This window comes from Oncorhynchus kisutch, linkage group LG4 (assembly GCF_002021735.2).
Source record: "Oncorhynchus kisutch isolate 150728-3 linkage group LG4, Okis_V2, whole genome shotgun sequence".
NCBI classification, from domain to species: domain Eukaryota; kingdom Metazoa; phylum Chordata; class Actinopteri; order Salmoniformes; family Salmonidae; genus Oncorhynchus; species Oncorhynchus kisutch.
The window spans coordinates 33,290,114-33,302,399 of NC_034177.2; the positions used below are offsets into that span (position 1 = coordinate 33,290,114).

Consider the following 12,286-nt stretch of genomic DNA (forward strand, 5'->3'; position numbering starts at 1 on the left):
GTATGTGAGTGATACTGAGAAGAGGAGTGAGCCTATAACTCACACTCTCACACACACAGACAGATGGAGGGATCTATGTAGCAGCAGCGGAGGCAGCAGCAGTGTGGTGTGGGACAGAGGGGATTGTTGTTGCTTGGCTGAGCTGGGACCTGTCCTGTCTGATGGAGAGCAGAAGGATGCAGCATAGTAAGTACTACAAATGTGTGTGTATGTGTGGTATTTGTCTGCTGTCTGAACAATACGAGGGTCTAGAAGCCTGAGGCAGGGGTGGGGGACTTGTGAAGAGACAAAGAATAGAGAATGATGGAGAGGGATAGATAAAAGTGGTTGATGTTGCTGTGCATATCTATGGTGAGTGCTGTGCTACTTTCTGAGTACATTGGCAGAGATAGGCAGGAACAAAATCTAAAGTAGGTATGCATGCATACATGGGAGGGTTTGTTTTTTCTAGTGGAGGAGGAGAGGACACTGCTATAGTTTCTTTGTATGCTGACTGCGAGGAAGTCCCTAAACATTTTTTAAGACTCCAGGCACCCAAGTCATAGACTGTTCTCTCTACTACCGCACAGCAAGTGGTACCGATGCACCAAGTCTGGAACCAAGAGGACCCTGATCAGCTTCTACCCCCAAGCCATAAGATTTCTAAATAGTTAGTTAAATAGTTAACCAATAGTCACCCGGACTATCTGCATTGACCCTTTTTGCACAAAGTTTTTTGACTCATCACATACACAGCTGCTACTGTTTATTATCTATCATGTTATGTAGTCCCTTTATTCCTAGTTATATGTACATATCTTCTTCAATTACTTCGTACCTCTACACATCGACTCAGTACTGGTACCCCATGTATATAGCCAAGTTATCGTTACTAATTGTGTATTTATTATTACTTTTATTATTACATGTTATTACTTTTCTATTATTTCTCTATTTTCTTTCTCTCTGCACTTTTGGGAAGGGCCCATAAGTAAGCATTTCACTGTTGGTCAACACCTGCTGTTTACGAAGCATGTGACAAATATGTGGTTTTATTTGACTTTGAGGTGTGTGTTGTCTGTGTTCTGCAGGTGAGCCTATTCTTAAGTATGTGGCGTTGAGGTGAAAGAAGTGTTCGTTGGGAATCATGTGACTTCAAAGAGAATATTACACTATAGGGTCTCCATCATGGCTTCTGTGATGTGGACCTCTCTCCTCCTCTCCCTTGCTCATCTCCTCCATCTTCAAGCCTTTACCTTGGCCCCAGAGGGCACCACAAAGGCACCATCACACCCACATACAGACACACAGATCGATGACCCAGTACTGGCCTCACACAGCACTGTATGGCCCTCCTGGGCTCCTGTAGTCCCCACCGCTGTAGCCAGAATGGCCGACTCTCTGGACTCGTTTCCAGGGCTGAAAGACTCCACATTGGCACCCGAGGAAACTGTGAAAAAGGACAACAAAGACAAGTTTCGGGGAACTATCAGTGACTACACAGAGACCCAAGGCTTTAATCCACTCACTAGACCTACATCACCAGCCACAGTGAATGCACAGCTAGGGTCTACAACTGACTCGGACCAACACCAACCCAGAGCCCAGGCCACAAACAGAGAGTTGTTAGCTCTGGACTTCTCAGCCACTCAACAGAGAGACATACTGGAGGGAGATATCATGGTGGAAGGGATTGGAGACGAGTTACAGGACTTCACAGAGGAAACAGGAACAGACACAAGTAAGAGTATCCAACCCCCATCCCTTCACCCCCATGTCACAGTGATATGTCCACTTTTACAACACCCTCAGGGTGTTGGTAAGAATAGTCTCCCCTAGTATTTGTAGGATATTTGGCAGAATTGACCTATTTTCGAATTTGTAAAATACTGGTGGTGAATGTACTGATTTACTGTGGCAGTGTGATGAGAGTAACCCCTTATATATTTTCTGTTCATGACATCCTACCTCTGATATCATGAAGCCTCTCTCTCATTCTCTCCTTCTCTCATCTCCATCTCTCCCACTCCATCAATCCTCCTTCTCTCCTCCCTCAATCTCGCCTTCATCTCTCCCCTCTGTCTTCCATCCATCGCTACCACCTCTCACTCTCCTCTTCTTTTCTACTCTGTCACAGACACTTTATTTCTCTCCCTTGCTGTCCTATCTTCTTAAATAGCTACCCTGAGGGAGACTGTTAATGTGTTACTGAGGACAGTAAATGAGATGTGAATGAGAAACACAGTGGACTGGTGGTTTTATATAGGACATTGTAGAAGCCTCTCCAGCAAGGGAGGGGTAGAGAGCATAGGTAGAGGGTAGTAAAAGGTCTAAGAGGGAGGGAGACAGAACTGGGTTAGCTCTGTGTCTCACATCTCTCTAACACACACACACACACACACACACACACACACACACACACACACACACACACACACACACACACACACACACACACACACACACAAACGCACACACGAAGAGAAGAGACCAGAGAAGGTCTTGTTGTAGAGCTCAGTAGGCAGTAGGCAGGCACATAGGGAATGAACTTGTCTACATTATTCAGATGTTATGTAATCATAGGGGACAGACATACAGTATAGAATAAAGTAGGAAGAAAAAGTATGTGAACCCTTTGGAAATACCTAGATTTCTGAATAAATTGTCCATAAAATTTCATCTGATCTTCATCTAGGTCACAACTATAGACAAACACAGTCTGCTTAAACTACCAACACACAAACAATTATACGTTTTCATGTCTTTATTGAACACACCATGTAAACATTCACAGTGCAGGCTGGAAAAAGAATGTGAACCCTTGGTTTTAATAACTGGTTTACCCTCCTTTGGCAGCAATAACCTCAACCAAACATTTTCTGTAGTTGCGGATCTGATCTGCACAATGATCAGGAGGAATTTTGGACCATTCTACTTTACAAAACTGTTTCAGTTCAGAAATATTCTTGGGATGTCTGGTGTGAACTGCTGTCTCGAGGTCATGCTACAGCATCTCAATCGGGCTGAAGTCAGGACTCTGACTGGGCCACTCCAGAAGGTGTATTTTCTTCTGTTGCATCAGTGTTTTGGGTTATTGTCCTGTTGCATCATCCAACCTCTGAGTTTCAATTGGCGGACAGATAGCCTAACAATCTCCTGCAAAATGTCTTGATAAACTTGGGAAATCCTTTTTTCCATCGATGATAGCACGCTGTCCAGGCCCTGAGGCAGCAAAGCTGCCCCAAACCATGATGCTCCCGCCACCATACTTTACAGTTGGGATGAGGTTTTGATGTTGGTGTTCTGTGCCTTTTTTCTCCATAGTGTTGTGTTCCTTCCAAACAACTCAACTGTAGTTTCATCTGTCCACAGAATATTTTGCCAGTAGCGCTGTGGAATATCCAGGTGCACCTTTGCAAACTTCAGGTGTGCAGCAATGGTTTTTTTGGACAGCAGTGGCTTCTTCCGGGGTGTCCTCCCATGAACATCATTCTTGTTTAGTGTTTTACATATCTTAGACTCATCAACAGAGATGTTAGCATGTTCCAGAGATTTCTGTAAGTCTTTAGCTGACACTCTAGGATTCTTCTTAACCTCATTAAGGCATTCTGTGCTGTGCTCTTGCAGTCATCTTTGCAGGATGGCCACTCCTAGGGAGAGTAGCAACAGTGCTGAACTTTCTCCATTTATAGACAATTTGTCTTACCATTTTGTAATTTTGTAACCCTTTCCAGCTTTATGCAAGTCAACAATTCTTAATCTTAGGTCTTCTGAGATCTCTTTTGTTCGAGGCATGGTTCACATCAGGCAATACTTCTTGTGAATAGCAAACTCAAATTTTGTGAGTGTTTTTTATAGGGCAGGGCAGCTCTAACCAACATCTCCAATCTCGTCTTATTGGTTGGACTCCAGGTTAGCTGACTCCTGACTTCAATTAGCCTAGGGGTTCACATACTTTTTCCAACCTACACTGTGAATGTGTAAATGATGTATTCAGTATAGACAAGAAAAATACAATCATTTGTGTGTTATTAGTTTAAGCACACTATATTTGTCTATTGTTGTGACTTAGATGAAGATCAGATTAAATTTGATGACCAATTTATGCAGAAATCCAGATAACTCCAAAGGGTTCACATACTTTTTCTTGCCACTGTAGGTACATGCACCAACAATATTATGTTATTATTGATGTAATGTTAGTTATAAGAGTGTGCTTGTGATTATAAATAGTTACACAAATGAGAACAGCAATGGGGTCAATAGTACCTCATTTGAACACAGTCTCTCTCTCCCTCTCTTGCTCTCTGTCCCTCCCTCCCACCCTTTCTCTTTCTCTCCCCGGGCTCTCTCTCTCTCTGACCCAGTTAGAGATCCCCAGTTACAAGAATGTACTTTTATAATGGATTAGCTCTCTTGCTCTCTCTCTCCCTTTCCCTGATATTTCACCCAATGAAATTCCAGTGGCAAGTGGTTGATTTGGGCATCAGTTTCAAGAATCTTTGTTTCTGTTTTTGCAGGTGTGTTTCCAGAGGAGGGGTGGCCAAAGTCAGCCACCAATGAGTCGGCTCTTGTCGACTGCAGCCTTGACACCAGAACCACACCCTGCAACACAACTGATCAATCCTGGAGCCCCTTTTACCCCGATGACATCATCTCCAATCAATCCCAGCGCCCCTTTCTGTCTCTAACCCCTCCTCTCTTTGTACCTCTGTATTCTGATTGGAACTCAGCTCTGGCCACCTGGGGCTTTGCCTGGGAGGCCCACATCTACGGTCTGGGATCTGTGTTCACTGCATTAGGTCTGATATCTGTACTCTGCCTGTTAGGTTTGCCCCTGCGCTGTCCCCCAGGAAGCCCCTACTTGACCCTGCTGCACCTGTTCCTCCTAGCCACCGGAGGCACTAGAGCATTCTCTCTCCTGTATGATGCTTATAGTCACCAGGACCACCTGCCTGCTCTGGGCTTTCTCCTCCTCTCTGAACTACCCTTCCCCTGCCTCACCTCTGCCTTCTCCGTCTGCTTCCTCCTCCTCTCCCTCCGCTCTCGCATGCACCTCTCCCTTCATTTTTCCCTCTCTCTCTCCCTCCCTCTCTCCACCCTGCCCAGGCCTTGTCTCTTGTTCTTCCTCTCCCTGATGCACTTCGGGGCCTTCCTGGGCTCCATAGCTCTATTCCATGTCTTCCCCAGCCTCCCTGTCCTCCTCCTGCTCCCCCAGGGAATGTTCATCCTCCTCTGCCTCCTCCTCCCCTGCTCCTTCCTCCTCTTCTACTGCCATGTACGACAAGACGCCAAACACATCCAACGGCTGAGTGACGGCGAGGGAGAGGTAACAGGTTCACCAGTTATGGTGGGGCGGCTGTCCCGGTGCCCATTCGCTGAGGCTGAGGAGTGGAGAAGGGCAGCAAGGGCTGGAGTGGGAGGGGCTCTGTGCCTGTTAGGGTGTGGGGGGCTTCAACTGTATGGGATGTTACATGCATTAGGGCTCGGAGGGGTGAGTGCTGGGGCAGGGTTCCAGCCCTGGCCTTGGTGGGCATACCACCTGGGCTGCAGGCTCTGTGAGGTGGGGGTGTGTCTGTCCCTGTCAATCATCGGCACTCAGCCTCTCCTCTTCTGTTGCTCCAACTCTAACTCCTCCTCCCGGACTAAACTCAACACCAACACCTGTCAGGGGTCCTGGGCGCGGCTGCCCTGTGCCTCCCCGGCAGGAGGGCCTAGCCACCCACTTCCCCTCTCTCCCATCCTTACCCCTCACTACCCCTGGTCCCTTGGGCAGAAAGAGAAGCAGGTAGTGTGTGATGTCATCAGGAAGCGCCAGTCCGAAACTCTCCCCCTCTACACACTAATGGAACCCTCTTCAAATGGACTGAACCTGCATCCTAACCCTAACCCCAAACCCCACCCTGGCCAGACCAAAACCTCCAGACACCCCAACCTCCCTGATCCTCCAAGCCCACCAGGGAGACTTCAAACTGGGGTTGAGTCCCAGGGCTCCTCCCAGGGTAGTCTATGTCTGGACACTGACTCCACAGTGGACCTGCACCCCCCCTCTCCCATTGACCTGTCCCGCAGCATAGACCAGGCCCTGTACAGCGAGACCCTGTTCCCTCACAGCCTTTTCAGCCCCTCCAGGCTTTTCCACGCCTCTTCCAGCCTCTCCTTGAACTCCCCTGGCTCCCACCACAGCCAGAGTGCCTCATGGCTTGGAAACAGCTCAGCTGACAGTCCCCTCTACCGGACCTCTTCCTGTGGAGATGTGGATATGTCTCCTACACGGCCTCCCCAGCCGGGATGCATTCTCCCAGGCCACAGCGATCCCTGCTGTCCGCCTGAGTGCTGGTGGAGAGGTAGTAACTCCAGCTATCTGTGCCAGGAGTCCCTGAGTGGGTCTTCCCAGGGTCTGTTCTCCAGCTCAGGGACAGGAGGGGCATGGTCACACCCCCACACCACCAGAGGGCAGCCTTCCCAGAGCAGCCTGCCCAGGACACTCCCCCACCTTACCTATCACAGACGTTACCGCACCCTCAGCTCGGCCTCTCAGGACAGTCGGGGGGAGGGGCGGCTGGAGGGCAGAGAGGACCTGAGTGAAAGCAGGTTGCTAGAACGGGATACGGCCGTACAAGCGGAATTCGTCAACGTTTGCCGACAGATCGATGCTCTTAGCGTGTGCAGTGACACTATTGACCTGTAGGCAGATGCTACAGGGTTTGAACCATGCGTCATCTATGTGCCACAAGGACGTAAGGACATGACATGTATAATGCACAGAGATTATATATTGACCTCTAGTGAGAGCTAAGGACTTAACTAATACGCTACACTTAGTGTTTGAGTGATGTTAGCATTCAGATCAAGCAGCTTTTTCACTGCTACAACAGAAGTGCACAGAGGTAGAACTAACTATCAGTTGCCGTTTTATGGGGATTCTACACATAGAAAATAGACTTATAGATATTTATGTTTGATTAGTTATAAGCTGTATATAACTGTACAGTTAGTTCCAAAATGTGCTAAATGAACAATGAACTTACTGAAACAACCAAAGTAGAACTGATTTGAAGAACTTTGAATACGAAATGTCAGTGTAGTGTTGATGATAACCATACCAATATGCAAGATCACGTTATGCTTTAGTGCCATCTACTGGGGGAGAGGGAACATAAAGTGTAACTCATACATTATAGCTGTTCTTTAATAAACAGTTTATAAAGAGTTTATAACGGGTGTCCTACCACCAAGCAATACAACCGTACCTGTTTATGTCACAACAGCAGTATAAACTAGGAGTTATACTAGTGTTCAAGTGTCAAATGCAGCAATGGAACCCGATACCAAAGCAAAGATCTCACTCAATATTTTTCATTTAATTGAAATACAGCTCAACCTCGGATATTTCAAACCCTTTCTCTACAATGTGTAACGCGGTGTCATACGGTGTATATATCATTGAAGACTGTGTAAAATATACAGAGTATACTAAACGTAAGGACACCTGCTCTTTCCATGACAGACTGACCAGGTGATCCAAGTTAAAGTTATGATCCCTTATTGATGTCATTTGTTAAATCCACTTCAGTCAGTGTAGATGAAGGGGAGGATATGTGCCAGAGGGTGACTGGCAAAATATTTAAGTACCTTTGAACGGGGTACTGTAGTAGGTGCCAGGCACACCAGTTTGTGTCAAGAACTCTAACCCTGTTGGGTTTTTCATGCTCAACAGTTTCCTGTGTGTGTCAAGAACGTTCCATCACCCTGTGGAATGCTTTCGACACCTTGTAGAGTCCATGCCCTGACAAACTAAGGAATTTCTGAGGGCAAAAGTGGAGGGTGTAACTCAATATTAGGAAGGTGTTCCTAATGTTTGGTATACTCAGTAAATGTTTTATTGTAAATACAATGTACATGGAAAAGAGTTCTACTGGTATGTCATGCATCATAGACGAGGTATGATAAACAAATTGGGTTTATGATGTTTGAAAAAATTATTCTTTCTAGTAATACGAACACACAGTTGCGGACAAATATATTGGCACCCTTGCACTTTAAATATTTCCCTATTTCTTCTAAAATAAGAATAACTTGAATAACTTGTCTCCACACCTTTTTATTGGATTTTCCACATTCAGAACCACATTTGAGTATACTTAAGTTTACAATTTGAATGGAGAAAATAATGACAAATGCCATAGGTTTTTGGTTTTGGATTCCGTGTGCAAGGCATTTTTTTATTAGATTTTTTATTGAACCAGGCAAGTCAGTTAAGAACAAATTCTTATTCACAATGACGGCCTACCAGGGAACAGCGGATTAACTGCCTTGTTCAGGTACAAAACAACAGATTTTTACCTTGTTAGCTCGGGGATTCAATCTAGTAACCTTTCGGTTACTGGCCCAACTCTCTAACCACTAGGCTACCTGCAGCCCATCACGAAATCAGATTATCAGGTGTTTTGGATCCAATGTTCAACCCAGTGTCTCCGTTGAAGGTTGTGGGTCTCCCAGCAGCGACCCCAACACGCATTAAAAAAAAGACCCATGTTCAAGAACAGATGCTGTTCTGGAGTGGGCAGCATAGTCCAGATCTGAATCCCATCCATAACCTATGGCAAGAGCTGAAAACAGCAGTTGGTGGAAGTCACCCCTTAAAACAGAGCAATTTAATCAATTTGCTGCTGAAAAGAGAGCCACATTGCCTGTAGAAAAGGTGCAGCAAGTTCATTGATGACTACAAGTGCTTATCTGCAATTATCTTGGCAAAAGGCTGTGCAACCAAGTACTAGCTCCGGGGATGGCAATCATTTTCTTCATGACGTTTGTCTTTATTTTGTCAATTAAAATTGTGAACTTATGTTTACAAAAATAAAATAGGTTCTATAATGAGGAAAATCCAATACGTTTTTTTCAATTTCAACTTATTTGAAAAGAAATAGGAATTATTTAACATTTTACTGCAGTGGGTTAAATCAGGGTCACACATGGTGATTCTTGGTAGGCTTAAACAAATCCACTTTGAAACAAAAGTATATACCACACACACATGGTTATGGGTTTAAAAAATAAAAAAGAAGACGCCTGTTTACCATGTCAGATATAGAGTTGAAATGTATTCAATTTTGAGTTTGCATCCCAATACTACACTTTATATGCATCACAGAAGACTGAAATATAACAAAACAGTTTGACACAGAACCACCAGATTTTCGTTGTTGAAAACATTCCACCCATGAGGCCAGAGGGCGCTTTGGTTATTGACTGCAGGAAAGGGCTACAAAAGGTGCCAATATATTTGGCCGCAACTGTACAATAAATTCAGTATGGGTGACACTCTAGTTAGACCTTTATGGACTCTGAATGTATACATTGTCATGATCTATAGGCCCTATCCCAGAGAGAGTTGTTTCAGTTGAACTACTTGTTTGCTCTGTAGTCAGCAGCAATAGTTTACACATGAATGAAATCTCAGTTCATCTAGCCACAACTCTGTAGTGTAAGCCTTGAGTGTGGTTTATGTTGCTATTAAAACAGCTTTCGACAACTTTGGACGAGACAAATGGAGAGAGGAGGAAATGAGTGAAATAATGAGGAAAGGGTAGGAAGGGAGTCTGTGAGAAAAACAAAGATCACATTGCCCTCTGCTGGTGTGGAAAAAGGATAATATCACTATGTCAGGAATGACATTATGGGCAGCAGCTGATGTAATGATATCATGTATCCTACTCAACATACCGTTTTGGGAATGTAACCACAACATAGCAGATACTGTACATACACCAAATAAGGAGAATAGTAGATATTATATTAAAGTTAACTTCTTTATTCTGGTTCATGCAATAGCATGGTACAGCATTAAGGAATTAAAGTCTGAGGTTGAAATCAACAGAGGTGTAAAATACAAAGCATGATCAAAGAGTTAGCCAGCTAACTTAAGAAAGTTATTTCAGAACATTTAGTTACATGTTTTACAAATTTACATGGTATAATTGACTCAAAAACACAAAAAACATATCTAAAAAGTTTAGTTCTTAATGAACAAGAAATTCAGCCATTATTTCTGGATTTGATCCTGATTTGTAGTATATCCTCTGGAGAAAACAAAAACAACTTTTGTGCAACTTTCATCACCTAATGTTCACTTCACACAAAAGATTAAACACAACAAACTGGGAGAAGTTCTGTCATTGCGGGTGGGTCACTAATTTAACTGACAGTTATACTGTTATAAACTAGCTGCACGTCTTCTACATGAAGGAAATTGAGGAAATTAAATCTGTGTCATCAGTAAAACTATTCATCAGTAAAAAACACATTTCTTCACTCACTGCCACAGGGTATTAGCAGTACATTCACCCTGGTAAACAAGATATTTAAACGGTTGGTTTCCCAAACACAGATTCTCCATTGAGCATGCTTTTTAGTCCAGGACTAGGCTTAACCTGTGTCTGGGAAACCAGACCTCAGTATCATATATGACTAGGTATACAGTATTATATTGTGGCCAACATGTACAGTCCATTCGGAAAGTATTCAGACCATTTGACTTTTTCCAAATATTGTTGTTACAACCTTATTCTAAAATGTATAACATACATTTTTTCCCCTCAAATCTACACAAAACACCCCATAATGACAGTGAAAATAGATCTTTAGAAATTTTGCAAATGTATTTTTTTAAATAAAGAGAAATGCCTTATTTTTATAAGTATTTAAACCCTTTGCTATGAGACTCCAAATTGAGCGCAGGTGCATCCTATTTCTATTGATCATCCTTGAGATGTTTCTACAACTTGGAGTCCACCTGTGGTAAATTCAATTGATTGCAGTGGTGTAAAGTACTTAAGTAAAAATCTTTAAAAGTACTACTTAAGTAGTTTTTTGGATAGCTGTACTTTACTATTTATATTTTTGACAACTTTTACTCCACTACATTCCTAAAGAAAATGTACTTTTTACTCCATACATTGTCCCTGACACCCAAAAGAACCCCATACATTTGGAATGTTTGGCAGGACAGGAAAAGTGTCTAATTCACACACTTATCAAGAGACCATCCCTGGTCATCCCTACTGCCTCTGCTCACTAAACACAAATGCTTTATTTGTAATCATGTCTGAGTGTTGAACTGTGCTCCTGGAAATACGTTTAAAAAAAAAAAAATGTAAAAGGACAATTGTGTCGTCTGGTTTGCTTAATATAAGAAATGTTTAATGAGTTATACTTTTGATACTTAAGTACATTTCAAACCAAATACTTTTAGACTTTTACTCATGTAGTATTCTACTGGGTGACTTTCACTTGAGTCATTTTCTTTTAAAAAGGTATCTTTACTTTGACTCAAGTATGAAAGTTGGGTTTCCACCACTGATTGGACATGATTTGGAAAGCCACACACATATCAATATAAAAGGTCCCACAGTTGACAGTGCATGTCAAAGCAATGAGGTCAAAAGAATTGTTTGTATAGCTTTGAGACACGTGTCGAGGCACAGATCTGGGGAAGGCTACCCAACAAAAATTCTGCAGCATTGAAGGCCCCCAAGAACACAGGGGGGGGGGGGGGGGGGGGGGCTCACTCTGACCGAGCTCCAGAGTTAATCTGTGGAGTTGGGAGAACCTTCCAGAAGGACAACCATCTCTGCAGCACATACATTTTTTAAATGTACTTTACCTTTAGTTATCAGGCCTTTATGGTAGAGTGGCCACTCCTCAGTGAGTTTGCCAAAAAGGTACCTAAAGGACTCTCAGACCATTACAAACAAGATTCTCTAGTCTGATGAAACCAAGATTGAACTATTTGGCCTGAATGCCAAGCTGCATGTCTGGAGGAAACCTGGCACCATCCCTATGGTGGTAGCACCATGCTGTGGGGATGTTTTTCAGCAGCAGAGACTGGGAGACTAGTCAGAATCAAGGGAAAGATGAACAATGTACAGAGAGATGCTTGATGAAAACCTGTTCCAGAGCACTCAGGACCTCAGACTGGGGCGAAGGTTCACCTTCCAACAGGACAATGACCCTAAGCACACAGCCAAGACAACGCAGAAGTGGCCCAGCCAGAGCCCGGACTTGAACCCAATCTAAAATCTCTGGATAGATCTGAAAATAGCTGTGCAGCGACGTTCCCCATCCAACCTGACAGAGTTTGAGAGTGAAAGAAGAATGAGAAAAACTCCCCAAATACAGATGTGCCAAGCATGTAGTGTCATGTGAAAGACAAGGCTGAAATCGCTGCCAAAGGTGCTTCAACAAAGTACTGAGTAAAGGGTCTGAATACTTATGTAAAAGGTATAAAAAAAAATTATATACAGTT

The 12,286-nt window shown here is 43.6% G+C and overlaps 1 protein-coding gene across 1 annotated transcript; it reads left to right on the top strand.

Annotated features, from left to right (window-relative positions):
• The first annotated feature begins 1,080 nt into the window (after positions 1–1,080).
• On the top strand, positions 1,081–12,276 carry LOC116373982 (proline-rich transmembrane protein 4-like). The gene is made up of 2 exons (XM_031822838.1): positions 1,081–1,720; positions 4,500–12,276. The coding sequence occupies exons 1-2, from the start codon at positions 1,168–1,170 to the stop codon at positions 6,668–6,670; spliced, it is 2,724 nt and encodes a 907-aa protein (XP_031678698.1). The 5' UTR covers positions 1,081–1,167; the 3' UTR covers positions 6,671–12,276.
• The last annotated feature ends 10 nt before the right edge of the window (positions 12,277–12,286 follow it).

Bases quoted from the DNA above. Each gene is read 5' to 3' on its own strand.
- LOC116373982 (XM_031822838.1), top strand. From the start codon at position 1,168: ATGGCTTCTGTGATGTGGACCTCTCTCCTCCTCTCCCTTGCTCATCTC. The intron at 1,721-4,499 runs GTAAGAGTATCC...CTGTTTTTGCAG, and splicing joins GGAAACAGGAACAGACACAA to GTGTGTTTCCAGAGGAGGGG.